Source organism: Pinus tabuliformis, chromosome X (assembly GCF_031772625.1).
Source record: "Pinus tabuliformis cultivar Carrire ecotype Pingquan chromosome X, CPIR1, whole genome shotgun sequence".
NCBI lineage: Eukaryota > Viridiplantae > Streptophyta > Pinopsida > Pinales > Pinaceae > Pinus > Pinus tabuliformis.
Genome location: NC_142308.1, coordinates 1,132,767,427 through 1,132,782,449, shown reverse-complemented (window position 1 = coordinate 1,132,782,449; position 15,023 = coordinate 1,132,767,427). Strand labels below are relative to the sequence as shown.

Below are 15,023 nucleotides of genomic sequence, written 5' to 3'. Positions count from 1 at the left end.
TTCATTTGGTTGTCCATGGTGTGGCACTTCTTGCTTCATATTAGCTGGCCTTCATATCATCATTTTCTTGAATCGCATTAATGGGATTCCCAATGAGACATCTGCTTTTATTTATGAATCTTATTTTGAATATTCCATCATAGGACCTTGAATACCCTTACCCTGCAAATGTTTCTTTCCTTTTGATGATGGAGGTCTGTTATAGAAATATTTGGGTACTGCAACCCCAATCACATATGTTGATAAACCAAGGGCTCTCAAACCCCTAAAAGTGTTGTTTAACACCCTAAAAGATCAAGGTCAACTGATTACATCATTTCCCAGAAGTTCTCCCTGAAAAACTACTCAGAACTGGTCAAAACTGGACCATATAGACTGCTCCATGCTGAGGGTGTGATGCATCTCACCTGTTACACACAAGGGGTGCGATGCATACTGAAAAGCCCTTCTGTAGGGTGCGATGAGCGAGAGCAGACAAATGGCAGAGGCAGTTTGCTAGGTGGAAACTCAGAGAATCTTCTAGAAACTGCTCATATGACACTTGCCTCTCTGAATTCGCTCAGGGATGAGTAAGAGATCATGAAATATCCAAGTGGAAACAAGAACTATCAGTGAAATGACACTAATAAAAAACCCAGAAGCTGACTCACCCCCCTGCAAATATCTATATATGGATCCCTCATCCCAGAGATCCAAAGGCTGGAATTTTGTAATTTGTAAGGAAGTGCTGTTGGTTTCTCTTTGAGACAATGTATTGCTGGGTGATCTTGCATTTCATGAGGTGAAGAGGGCTTTCATGCTAGGAGGATGATGCTGGATCAGAAAGCTGGGTTGTAATCCTCTCTTCTACTTCTACTATCAATAAAGTTATTTGAGTTTTCCTCCATATACTTGTGCACTTGTAAATCTTGTATTTGTGAATGCAATTGTATGGTTAATGTACATTTGATTCTACGTTGTTTATGGTATTATAGATCTCTATGCTTTGATGGTATTTTGTTGCTTTGCCTCTACAGGTGTTCTTTGAAGTGGGACAAGTGAGAAAGGAGTGGCGAAGCTCTATTAAAGGAGAGAGGAAACAAGCAAGGAGCCAAGCGAAAGAATGAGGTTGGTGCTCTCTGCTTCTCTCTTATCTATCATCCATAAAGGAAAACACAAGTTGCTTTGAATTGTTTGTTTCTAAGGTAGCTACCCATCCTAGTGGGACTAGTAGATCAAATAGCAACACTAGTTTTCCGGGAAACAAAATGCCGACTCCACTGGGGAAGCATTATCGATAGCAACCAGATTAGTTTCTGGGTTTGGAAACGGATCAGTCAATACCGCTGAGGTACTTGATTTCTTGAAGAACTTCGTGACGTCAGCTCGATGCGGACAATCTTTCGTCTAATGGTCCCCATTGTTAGACTCCGTCTTGTATGTCAAATATGAGATTGATTCTTCTTCAAAACCCTGTTTTGAAGAAGAAATCATTAAATGTGTTTTTTAAAATATGTATCAAATTCTCCAGCTCTTCAAAAGGCAGCAGCTTCCTCAGCTCCTATCTCTGCAAAAGCACAAACAAAAGAAAACAAAACATCATCAGCAATCATGTCCATTTGTTTGATCTGGTCTAGAAGCTGTCTTGTTACAGTTGTCATTTGGTTATACAATTCTCCATACATTTGGGTGCTCAGATCTGGTTACTTAGCCAAGGAATCGCTGGAATGAAAGGCATACTTTAATCTCTTGACAAGCATATGCCTGCGGCCTTGTTGCTTAACCTCTGCTGCAGACTTCTTGGCACATGGATTTACATTATGTAGGTATGGTTTATCCCTGGTTAGGGAAAACTCCTGTGCAAAGATTTGAAGTAGTCGGAGCTATAAACAAGTTAGAGATTGTCACTCCTAATGCGACCTCATTTCTGAAGGTTTTAGCGCTTGAATTAGGGAATTCCTGAAGCAGTTCTTAATCTGAAGGCTCGACCCCTCTATTAGGGCAAGATTTGAATCATTCTTTAAAGATAATGTTATTGAACAGACCTATATTTTGAGGTTTTTGAGGCATACTTTAGTCCATCATTGGATGCAAGCAATCAAGCCCTGCTCCCTCACGTATAAAAATAAGGAGAAAAGGTCACCATAACAATGAACAATCCTGTCAGTAAATTGATGTGGCATTTCGTGATGTTTAAGGAGAAAATTCATTACACAAATCAGTTTGTTGATGGGCCAATACAGGACTGCAATAAAACAATTGTGTATATCTCTAACTGATTGATTCAAGGCACCGTTTGAGCAAAACATTGGCAAAGAAGATCATTAGTGATAAGGTGACAGAACTGAAGTTAGGTGCATCGATGTTGACGGGTTGAAGTGATGAGTACTGAAGGATATGAATACCCAAAACTGCTACGTGTTGTATTGCTAGCCAGATTGTTGGAGCTTGATGACAGAATTGGTTAACAATATATGTTGCCGTTGGTGATTGACAAGATCAATGATCCTACTATAAATACCAGATTATTTGCATGAGTTGTTACTTGGTTCTTTTGATAAGAATTGAAGGATAGTAATAGAGGGACAACGATGGGATTCTCATCATCAGAGGATCGCTATATTGTTGATGGCAGGGACTATGGGTATGTTGCTGACAGGGCTTTGGTGATAAAAAGGTTTAGGTTTGATATTGTATTGATAGTAGTTGAGCTGCAGGATTGTTGATATAAATGCATGTTCATTGCTAGTGTAATTTGGTATGCTAATAAGCAAGTATAATGCAGTGGATGTATGTATATTGTTATTGAGATGTATTAAGTAGAGATAAAGCTTTATCATGCAAGGAGTGTTGTTAGAGTCTGCACAAGACATATGGCATATCTTTTCTTGGGTTTGAGAATTGACTTGACAGAGTGCATATGTACTCGAATGGGCCGCGGAAGAGAAAATAAAACGCAGAGAAATGGTTGCTCCTGAAGCGCGATATATTTTTGTGCGGAGTATTCAAAGTGCTGACAATGAACATCTTTGCAATATAAAGAAAGAGGTGCATGAGTGTCAGTGGACAGGTGATGGAGACCCTGCGGTTGCTTTTGTGCATTATCGATTCATTGTTGAGGAAGAAATTCCTGTAGTCTATGTTTATAAACTTCAGTTACAGAAATGTGTGCAAGGAAGAGGGCTTGGCAAATTTTTGATGCTTATCGCACGCAAGAACCAGATGAAGGCAGTGATGCTTACTGTTCAGAAAAGAAATATATCTGCAATGAATTTCTACACTAGCAAACTAAGATACATAATTTCCAGCATATCACCATCACGAGTAGATCCACTGATCGGAGCAGAGAAGAATTTGGCGCACATCCTTGACACCTGGCCCTTCACTTCAGCCAAAAATAAACAAAGACATCTGTTACCAGAAGAATAGGATTCGTATTCTTATCTATGACCTCAGTTAGTCACACAATGGGGTCTGCGCTCCAATTTTTAGTCTTTTTGGTTAGAGAATTTCGAGGAGAAAGTTGTTCTTTGTTCTATCTATGTAACTTCAGGTGAAACAGCGCCCAGGTTTTTGGGTTGATCTGTTTTCTCCTAGAATAGATTATTTAATGTATTAAAAAATCATTTGTAGGGGGAGTTAGTGGGGGAGAGAATTCTGAGCACTGGTGGAGGTGTGTGTGTAACAAAGCTTTCTTGTACAGTCTTTGACAGATATTTTAATGAAATACACAGCTCTGGCTTCTGAGATTCCTGTGGTATGACAATTTAGCATAAGTTTTCCTTCTGTTTCATATGTAACCTGTTATGTTTTCATTCACTTCATGATCATTTCCAATTGAACAAATGAAGAGTTTAGGTAGAATTCATAATGTTTTATGCTCTGCCTATAAGTTTGTTCATATTCAATGTTTTCCTCTGTTTGACAAGGATTCATCTTCTATGCCCTTGTCATCTCCTCAATAGTCTTGCCATTCCATTTAATCTAAATTTGGTGTTAAATTTCTTGCCTACCTTGCCTCAGGAGATAATCTAGGTTTTGATTACATTTCTCTGTTCAAGCTGTTTCTTTACCCCATGCAGCCCAGAAAAACCCCATGATTTATTAAAAATCCTTTTTTATCAGTTTACTAGCCTAAAATCAGTGTTTCCTTATTGGTTATCTCGCCTATTGAAGATCTTTTACCGAGATAGACCGGAGAGAGCCCTCTCCTGCCCCGTAGGGCTAGCTACGAGGCTAAGTGGTTTGATGTTGCCTTGAGGTTTACCTTTCTCAGCCTGAGGTGAAAATTCGAGTGCTAACATATTGGTGACCATACTGGGGAGAACAACTTGTCTGTTGATTGATGTGTTTGTTTCATAAGTCTTAGACGGAGCCTGAAGTTACGCCAGGTAGCCTTTGAAACGCTTTTGCTTTGCATAAGCGGAAGTAGATAAACGCTGCTTCAGTCAATCTCCGTGAGCTTGTGAATACAACACTTCAATTGCATTTTACCCCAGTTCATTTGTAAACTCTGAACTTTTGGATGATTAGTTAAGAGTTTTCACAGGCTGATTGGTTATCTGTTCCTTGATCTCCAAACTGGCTTCCAATTCTGGTCGTATTCAAATTTCATTCATGTCCAGCTATTTTTGAGTATCTTGAAGACATTGATTTTGACGAGAGTTTTGAGTTGTCCTTGTTCAAAACTAAATCTGAAAGTGCACTTGATTCTCTAGTTCCTAACCCTGATTTCGCAGCTGCTCTTGAAATTGAGAGACACAATAAATTGGTTGACAATTTCATCCTAAGATCTCTTCAGTCGAATATTCACACTACCAATCTTGCCGAGTACGTTGAAACTATATCTGGTCATATTGGATCTACTATCACGGCGCATGAGCAGTCCAATCCTCCTTTTATTTCTGTTTCTCCCATAATCACTTATCCCGCATCTACAATTGGTTCGCCTTCTACATCCCATACCACTTCTCCTCCTCATACACCTCATACTACAGCTACACCTACTCCACCTGCTACTCCTAGACCCAATCTACCTAAAGCAATGGCTGCCCGGTTTGCTCCTCTTGCTCTTCCCCAAAATCTGCATGATATGCCAGCCGATTATCAAAGTAAAATTCCCATGTTTGATGGCACTCCACAAAGTATCTCTGCTCAGCAACATATTGACAAAATGACGACTTTCTTTGATCTATACGAGATAGATGAAGAGGATGTAACTATGCGTTTGTTTGCACAAACATTTGATGGCGAAGTAAGAAAATGGTTCATAGGTTTGACAGCTAGAAGCATTCCCACCTTGGAAGCACTTCAGAGCCAGTTTCTAGATCGATGGGAAATCAGAAAGGATCCACTTCAGATCAATGCTGAGTACAACAATCTCAAACGTAATCATGGTGAGTCGGTCCAAGACTACATTATCAGGTTTAATATAGTTTACAATGCTATTCCAGATGATTTGAGGCCATCTAGAAAATCAGCACTTCTCAAATTCCCGGATGGTTTTGATCCGGAGATGGCTTATTCATTGCGAGATAGAGATCCGCCTACCTTGGAGGATATGCAGAAAATTGCTGTTAGTGTTGAAGCGAATTTGAATGATAAAAGAGCAAGGATGAAGGCAGAAAAGCGAGTCACAATCAAAGAGGAAACTTCTACATCCGATCAGCTTCTTCGCAAGGTAGTAACGATGCTCGAAAATACTCATCTCAACAAGCCGGAAACGCAGATTCGTAATCCTAATTTCCGAGGTGCACAACAGCCACAATATAGAATCAAGCAGCGTGAAACAAAGGCACAAGAGGCAGCAGTTCAGCAGCAAATTAAACCTCCTTTTCAGCAGAATTTTGTTAGCCAAGAATCAGAGGATGAAGGTGATACGGTGGGAGAGGAAAACCACTTCTTCACTCCTGATGATCTGCCCACTTATGTTACAGAAGAAGAAGAGTTGGTAAATCACTCCATCATCCCTCAGGATGAACACTATATCTTGTCAAATGATGCAGCACTTGAAGAAGAATCAGAAGAGTATCAAAGAGGGTACCTAAATGCTTTATCCGCTCAGCAGAGACAATTAAGAAACCGAGCTGTTCCCATAAATCCCATTCAGAAAAGGAAAGATACTTCAGCAAAGAATGATTCGGCTCCCCCACACACAAAAGGAAAAGACATAATTGATCCTTCAACAAGTCAATCATTATCAGCAAGCAAGATAGATCAGCCATCAAGCACACCGAAAGATAAAATTGACAAAAGAGAGGGTCCGGCTAATCAAGGTGAGAAGGTTTCAGTTTTCAGTTTGGAGAATGAAATTTCAAAGTTGAAAGTGTCCATTCCTTTGACGGAAATCATGAAGAATAGCACTTACCGTAGCCAGATTTCCAAGATGTTGAATTTTGATCCAATGCTAGACACGGTGAATGTAGAAGATGATCAGTCGGAATTGATTTTTGGGCCTGCTTTAAATGGTGAGTCTCCCGAAAGTGATGTTCCTCCATTCTATATCAGTCTGCGATTGCATGAATATGTTTTACATAATGCCATGTTTGACTCGGGAGCTTCGCATAATTTGATGCCGAAAGCAATTATGGAAAAGCTGGGACTAGACATCACAAGGAAATATCATGATTTGTATTCATTTGATTCCAGCTGAGTAAAATGTATTGGTTTGATCAAGGACTTGGTCGAGAGCTTAGATCAAATCCCAGCAAAGAATGTTTTGATGGATGTGGTGGTGGCGGATATTCCTCCGCGATTCGGGATGTTACTTTCTAGATCTTGGGGAGCGAAGCTCAAAGGTACACTTCAGCTCGATTTTTCTTATGCTACGATCCCGGTTTTTGGTCAGATGAGGAAGTTATATAGGGAGCAAAAGATGAAATACATGATCACTAGTAAAGAAAAGCCAGTTAATCATCCTGTAAATTATGTACATACAGATTTAGAGTCATTTGTTTTGTTTGCAGAGAATTTTAATGAGATAGATAGTCAGTTAGTTCAAGCAGAAGATATACCAGACATTTCAAAAAATTTCAGAGAAATTTTGAGAAAAGAAAGTGAAGAAAGGTCCGCTGTCATGAAGCCAACAGCTGAGATCAATGGGCAGCAAACAGAAAATGCAGAGACATCACATTTTCAGCATTTAGAGGATGATGAGGATGGTCTTTGGACCATGGATTTTGATGGTGCTGTGGGCAGCGATGGTGCTGGTATAGGTGTATGGATTCGAAGTCCATTTTCTGTCCGAAACAAAGTCCCAAGCAAGGTACGAGTATGATCTTACAAACTGGCATTTGATTGTTCAAACAATGAGGCGGAATATGAAGCCCTCATTGCTGGTCTGAAAATCCTTCGGAAGTTGAAGGCAAAGAAGATAACAGTATATGGCGACTCCGAGTTGGTTATAAAGCAAGTGAAAGGTGAGTTTCAGGCCAAGCATCCTTGTATGCGAGCATATCGAAATGCTGTCCTAGATATCTTAAAGCTGTTTTCTGAACATACTTTGACATGTGTGCCCCGTATCCAAAATGGTGTTGCGGATGCATTGGCTAAGGCAGCAAGTAATCTAAAAATCCCCATGAATTCCAGCAATAAGTTTGAGATTTATGTGAAGCACCGTCCTACAGTCCCAGACAATCAAAGATGTTGGAAAGTATTCCAAGATGATGAAGAAATCAAGGATTTTCTGCAAGTTGAAGGTGAGTTCAAAGACATTTCCATAGATACAGAACCTGAGGAAGTAAATCAAATGGATGTATTGCAGCTTAAGGATAATTTCATTCCTAAAGGATTAATTCCTTTGGAGGAGCTGTTTGATCAAGATGATGTGGCTCGCAAACCAACATTGAGGCCAACGGAAGAAGGTGTCGAAGAAGTGAACCTCGGAACAGCTGAAAATCCAAAGATGGTGAAATTATCGAAAGCATTGTCGCCTAAGGTAAAGAAAGAGTATATCAGATTGTTGTCTTCGTTTTCTAATGTTTTTGCATGGGACTATTCAGATTTGAAAACTTATGACACAAGGATCATTCAGCATACCATTCCCATAAAGCCAAATCAAAAGCCTTTCCGACAAAAGTTGAGAAGAATTAATCCTAAGCTGCTGCCATTGATTGAGAAGGAAGTCAACAGGTTGTACAAATCTGGAATTATTGTGCCAATCAGATTTTCCGACTGGATTTCCAACTTGGTGCCCGTGAGAAAGAAGACCAGTGAGATCCGCTTGTGTATAGACTTTAGAAATCTCAATAAGGTGTCGCTAAAGGACAATTATCCGCTGCCCAAGATGGATCATATATTGTAGCAGGTAGTTGGGGCATCAAGGATGTCTCTACTTGATGGTTATTCCGGGTACAATCAGATTTTGGTGCATGAGGATGACCGTGACAAGACTGCATTCACTACTCCATGGGGAACATTTCATTATGCCAAGATGCCATTTGGATTGAAGAACGCAGTTGCTACCTTTCAGCGGGCGATGGACATGGCCTTTGCTAATGAGAAGGATGTCTTTTTGGTCATTTATCTTGATGATTTAACTGTGTTTTCTAGATCTGATGAAGAGCATTTGTATCATTTGACAGTGGTGTTTGAAAAGTGCAGAAAATATGGTATCTCATTGAATCCGAAGAAGAGCCTTTTCGCCATGAGTGAAGGCAAGCTGTTGGGCCACATCATTTCCAAAGATGGTATTCGTATAGATCCTACACGTGTGGAAGCAATTCAGCAATTAGGGCAGCCCCGAAACAAGAAGGAGATTCAGTCCTTTAATGACAAGTTGAATTTTCTGCGTCGCTTCATCCCAAATCTTGCCGAACACCTCAGAGAAATCACTAACATGCTCAAAAAGGACAGCCAGCTCAAGTGGACCGAAGAGGCGGTAAAATCTTTCAAATTGGTAAAATTAATTTTATCTTCAGCCCCAACTCTAATCAGCCCGGATTACACACAAGATTTTATTTTATTTTAATTTGCTTCTGAGCATACATTGCAGCTGTGCTCATGCAAAAAAGAGATGGAGTTGAGAAGCCCATAGCTTTTTTCAGTCGTATTATAAGGGATGGAGCGCTGAAGTATAATATCATTGAAAAACAAGCATTGGTGCTGGTAAAAGCTTTGAAAGATTTCTGTGTGTACATATTGAATTCTCATATTTTGGCATATGTTCCTAATGCAGCTGTTAAAGATGTTTTGATCCAAGCGGAGCCAGAAGGAAAATGGGGTAAGTGGATTGCTGCACTATTAGAGTATGATGTGGAAATCAAACCTACCAAGCTGATCAAGGGCCAAGGTCTCGCTAAATTGATGGCTGAAACATATCTCCATGTCCTAGACATTAATTTGATTGCTGCCTTGTCCGATGAAGATGAAGAAAATTCAGCGCTACAGGTATCCGATATCTTTGTTTCCTCTCCTTGGTATGCTGATATTGTATATGTGCTTCAAAACTTGTCTTCACCTCCCGGAATGCCTCGAAACAAAGCTAGGACATTGAAGTTAAAGGCTGCCAAATTCTGCATCATCAAATCTGCACTATATTGGAAAGACCCCGGTGGCATATTGCTGAATTGTTTGGTTGAGGAAGAAGCTAAGAGAGCTGTTGAGGATTTCCACAAAGGTGACTGCGGGGGCCACTTGTTTTGGAAGACTACGGCAAACAAGATCCTAAGGGCAGGTTTCTATTGGCCTTCATTGTTTTCAGATGTATATAAAGCAGTCAAAAGTTGTCATGAATGTCAAATTTTTCAAGGAAAGCAGAAATTACAGCCTTTGCCTCTCAAACCCATTGAAGTCAGCGCACCATTTCAGCAGTGGGGCTTGGACTTCATTGGCGAAATTCATCCAGCATCTTCCGGACATCATCGATGGATATTGATAGCCACCGATTTCTTCACAAAATGGATTGAAGCCATTCCCACCCGGCAGGCCATGGACTTGGTAATTATTTCTTTCCTTGAAAATAACATATTGTCACGTTTCGGCTGTCCACATAAGTTGATTACAGATAATGCAGCAGCATTTAAATCGAAGAAGATGATTGATTTTTGCTACAAATATAATATCAGTTTGGGGCATTCGTCCGCCTATCATCCGCAAGGAAATGGGCTGGCAGAATCTTCAAATAAATCCTTGGTAAACATCATAAAGAAATTGCTGGAAATCAACAAGAAGAGCTGGCACAAAAAGTTAGTAAATGCATTATGGGTTGATCGTGTAAGTCAGAAAAGGTCAATTGGGATGTCACCTTTTGAACTGGTTTACGGGACAGATGCGCTGTTTCCTACTTCACTTAGTATTCCGGTAGCAAAGTTGCTTCAAGAAATTGGTGGTGAGGAAGATTCAATGCAAAGGCGGATTAGTCAAATGATTCATTTACAACAGACACGGGAGGACGTTCTTCAGAATACTCTCAAGTTGCAAGAGCGCATAAAGAAAATCTATGACAGAAAAGCAAAGTCGGATGAATTTCAGATAGATGATGTTGTTTTGAGGTGGGATGCCCGAAATGAAGACAAAGGGAAACATGGAAAGTTTGATAACTTATGGAAAGGTCCTTACAAAATTGCAGCATACCGTGGTCCAAATGCCTTTCTTCTCAAGGAAATGAATGGTGATGATTGTCTCGGAGGGTCGGTCAATGGCCGGCTGCTTAAAAGGTACCATGTCTGAGCATTTTTTGCTCTAGCCATTGTCATTGTAATTACCATTTTACTTTATATTTCACTGCAAGTGTGCACTGATCTTTCATCTTTAGTCTGGGGCCCGCGGTGAAGGCTATAATTATGAAGATGGAGATTAGTTGGTGTGAGTTTTTATGTTGTTTTTATCAGTCCATTTTCTGTCCAAAGGTTGAGTTAGTTTGGGTCAAAGTTAGTCCAATTTTCAGTCACTTGTTAAAGTCAATAAAGCTGTCCTGTTTTGGGTCACATATGTAAATAATGACTCCATTGCCCAATGATGGAGGCACTGTCTGCTCTCCCAAAGTTCTGCGGTTCTTGGCACCTCCAAAAAGCGACAACTGCCATCCCAAGTGGAGCCGATGTTAGACTCCGTCTTGTATGTCAAATATGAGATTGATTCTTCTTCAAAACCCTGTTTTGAAGAAGAAATCATTAAATGTGTTTTTTAGAATATGTATCAAATTCTCCAGCTCTTCAAAAGGCAGCAGCTTCCTCAGCTCCTATCTCTGCAAAAGCACAAACAAAAGAAAACAAAACATCATCAGCAATCATGTCCATTTGTTTGATCTGGTCTAGAAGCTGTCTTGTTATAGTTGTCATTTGGTTATACAATTCTCCATACATTTGGGTGCTCAGATCTGGTTACTTAGCCAAGGAATCGCTGGAATGAAAGGCATACTTTAATCTCTTGACAAGCATATGCCTGCGGCCTTGTTGCTTAACCTCTGCTGCAGACTTCTTGGCACATGGATTTACATTATGTAGGTATGGTTTATCCCTGGTTAGGGAAAACTCCTGTGCAAAGATTTGAAGTAGTCGGAGCTATAAACAAGTTAGAGATTGTCACTCCTAATGCGACCTCATTTCTGAAGGTTTTAGCGCTTGAATTAGGGAATTCCTGAAGCAGTTCTTGATCTGAAGGCTCGGCCCCTCTATTAGGGCAAGATTTGAATCATTCTTTAAAGATAATGTTATTGAACAGACCTATATTTTGAGGTTTTTGAGGCATACTTTAGTCCATCATTGGATGCAAGTAATCAAGCCCTGCTCCCTCACGTATAAAAATAAGGAGAAAAGGTCACCATAACAATGAACAATCCTGTCAGTAAATTGATGTGGCATTTCGTGATGTTTAAGGAGAAAATTCATTACACAAATCAGTTTGTTGATGGGCCAATACAGGACTGCAATAAAACAATTGTGTATATCTCTAACTGATTGATTCAAGGCACTGTTTGAGCAAAACATTGGCAAAGAAGATCATTAGTGATAAGGTGACAGAACTGAAGTTAGGTGCATCGATGTTGACGGGTTGAAGTGATGAGTACTGAAGGATATAAATACCCAAAACTGCTATGTGTTGTATTGCTAGCCAGATTGTTGGAGCTTGATGACAGAATTGGTTAACAATATATGTTGCCGTTGGTGATTGACAAGATCAATGATCCTACTATAAATACCAGATTATTTGCATGAGTTGTTACTTGGTTCTTTTGATAAGAATTGAAGGACAGTAATAGAGGGACAACGATGGGATTCTCATCATCATAGGATCGCTATATTGTTGATGGCAGGGACTATGGGTATGTTGCTGACAGGGCTTTGGTGATAAAAAGGTTTAGGTTTGATATTGTATTGATAGTAGTTGAGCTGCAGGATTGTTGATATAAATGCATGTTCATTGCTAGTGTAATTTGGTATGCTAATAAGCAAGTATAATGCAATGGATGTATGTATATTGTTATTGAGATAGATTAAGCAGAGATAAAGCTTTATCATGCAAGGAGTGTTGTTAGAGTCTGAGTGCATTGACTTGACAGAGTGCATATGTACCTAAATGGGCCGCGGAAGAGAAAATAAAACGCAGAGAAATGGTTGCTCCTGAAGCGCGATATATTTTTGTGTGGAGTATTCAAAGTGCTGACAATGAACATCTTTGCAATATAAAGAAAGAGGTGCATGAGTGTCAGTGGACAGGTGATGGAGACCCTGCGGTTGCTTTTGTGCATTATCGATTCATTGTTGAGGAAGAAATTCCTGTAGTCTATGTTTATAAACTTCAGTTACAGAAATGTTTGCAAGGAAGAGGGCTTGGCAAATTTTTGATGCTTATCGCACGCAAGAACCAGATGAAGGCAGTGATGCTTATTGTTCAGAAAAGAAATATATCTGCAATGAATTCCTACACTAGCAAACTAAGATACATAATTTCCAGCATATCACCATCACGAGTAGATCCACTGATCGAAGCAGAGAAGAATTTGGCGCACATCCTTGACACCTGGCCCTTCACTTCAGCCAAAAATAAACAAAGATATCTGTTACCATAAGAATAGGATTCGTATTCTTATCTATGACCTCAGTTACTCACACAATGGGGTCTGCGCTCCAATTTTTAGTCTTTTGGTTAGAGAATTTCAAGGAGAAAGTTGTTCTTTGTTCTATCTATGTAACTTCAGGTGAAACAACACCCAGGTTTTTGGGTTGATCTGTTTTCTCCTAGAATAGATTATTTAATGTATTAAAAAATTATTTGTAGGGGGAGTTAGTGGGGGGAGAGAATTCTGAGTGCTGGTGGAGGTGTGTGTGTAACAGAGCTTTCTTGTACAGTCTTTGACAGAGATTTTAATGAAATACACAGCTCTGGCTTCTGAGATTCCTGTGGTATGACAATTTAGCATAAGTTTTCCTTCTGTTTCATATGTAACTTGTTATGTTTTCATTTCACTTCATGATCATTTCCAATTGAACAAATGAAGAGTTTAGGTAGAATTCATAATGTTTTATGCTCTGCCTATAAGTTTGTTCATATTCAATGTTTTCCTCTGTTTGACAAGGATTCATCTTCTATGCCCTTGTCAGCTCCTTAGCAGTCTTTCCATTCCATTTAATCTAAATTTGGTGTTAAATTTCTTGCCTACCTTTCGTCAGGAGATAATCTGGGTTTTGATTACATTTCTCTGTTCAAGCTGTTTCTTTACCCCATGCAGCCCAGAAAAACCCCATCATTTATTAAAAATCCTTTTTTATCAGTTTACTAGCCTAAAATCAGTGTTTCCTTATTGGTTATCTCGCCTATTGAAGATATTTTACCGAGATAGACCGGAGAGAGCCCTCTCCTGCCCCGTAGGGCTAGCTACGAGGCTAAGTGGTTTGATGTTGCCTTGAGGCTTACCTTTCTCAGCCTGAGGTGAAAATTCGAGTGCTAACACCCATCACATATAAAACTTGGCTGAGTAGGTTTCTTTTTCCCAGCAGGGTTTTCAGAAGATTTTTCAGGAGTCGAATCTTCCTGTTTCTTCTTTTTGTTTTTCCCTTTCTTCTTGCCCCCTGGTTGCTTTGGTTCTTTTCCTTTGTCTGATGACATGACATTAATCTCTGAGGCAGGAAGTTTGTCATTTGCTTTTTTACTGGAAATTGCAAGGGCCTTACCAGATAGAGCCTTTGCAGTTTGCGTACTTGAGGTGCCAATCACGCCATTGCCGGCATGAGTGTCCCTATTTGATTTAGGAGGAGGAGGAATGGAAAATTCTGGTCTAGGAGCATCAGGAATTTTGTCATAGAGCGTGCCAGACTGAGTATAGATCAAGTCTAGATATTGTGCACGAGCAATGACTTGCTCTTCAGTGACAACTCCTCCCTTGGCCACATCTTCTGTAATAGAAGGTAACAATGACTTAATAAACCATTCAGCTAGAAGTTGATCAGGAACATATGTCTTTACCATTCGACTATGACGACGCCACTCATGAATATGATCAGATATGTGAGTGGCTGTTGTTTGTTTAAAATTGGTAAGGAGATCTGTTCGTGTTTCGTACCTTATGGGTAACTGAAAATGGGTTAAAAAGGTAGTAGCAAGGGTGCTGAAGTTATCGAATGAAGCTCTAAGCAATTTGATGTACCATTTCACTGCCAGACTAGTTAGCGTTCGCTGAAAAAGGCGAAGCCTAATCGAATCATCGTTGAGGGTGTTGGATGAACACCACAAATGGAAGGTCATTACATGATTCGATGGGTCTTCACCCAGATTTCCATTGAATTTAGGAATATCTAAAGGAAGTTTATGAGGAATCGCTAGCCACCAAGGGGCGTAAGCAATTGGATCATTTGTTAGCCGGTTCAGATTTGGTAATTCTAAAGTTGCTACAAAAGGCAACTGTTGATTCAGGTTTGTCGAAGCATACCTAGGATAAGATGGGATCGCCTGAGCAGTGGGTCTTTGCATACTAGCATAATGTATTTGATGCTGATAACTTTGATAAGGTTGATGGGTATAACCATTATAATATGATTGTTGGTAACCGTTTTGAAAATACTGTTGCCCATTACCTGCATAGCTTTGTTGCTCAGGTCCTCGGTAAG

General features: G+C 39.9%; 1 protein-coding gene across 1 annotated transcript; it reads left to right on the top strand.

Annotated features, from left to right (window-relative positions):
* Positions 1-2,570: 2,570 nt before the first annotated feature.
* On the top strand, positions 2,571-3,408 carry LOC149143833 (uncharacterized). The gene is made up of 2 exons (XM_089451956.1): positions 2,571-2,645; positions 2,893-3,408. The coding sequence occupies exons 1-2, from the start codon at positions 2,571-2,573 to the stop codon at positions 3,406-3,408; spliced, it is 591 nt and encodes a 196-aa protein (XP_089308082.1).
* Positions 3,409-15,023: the final 11,615 nt, after the last annotated feature.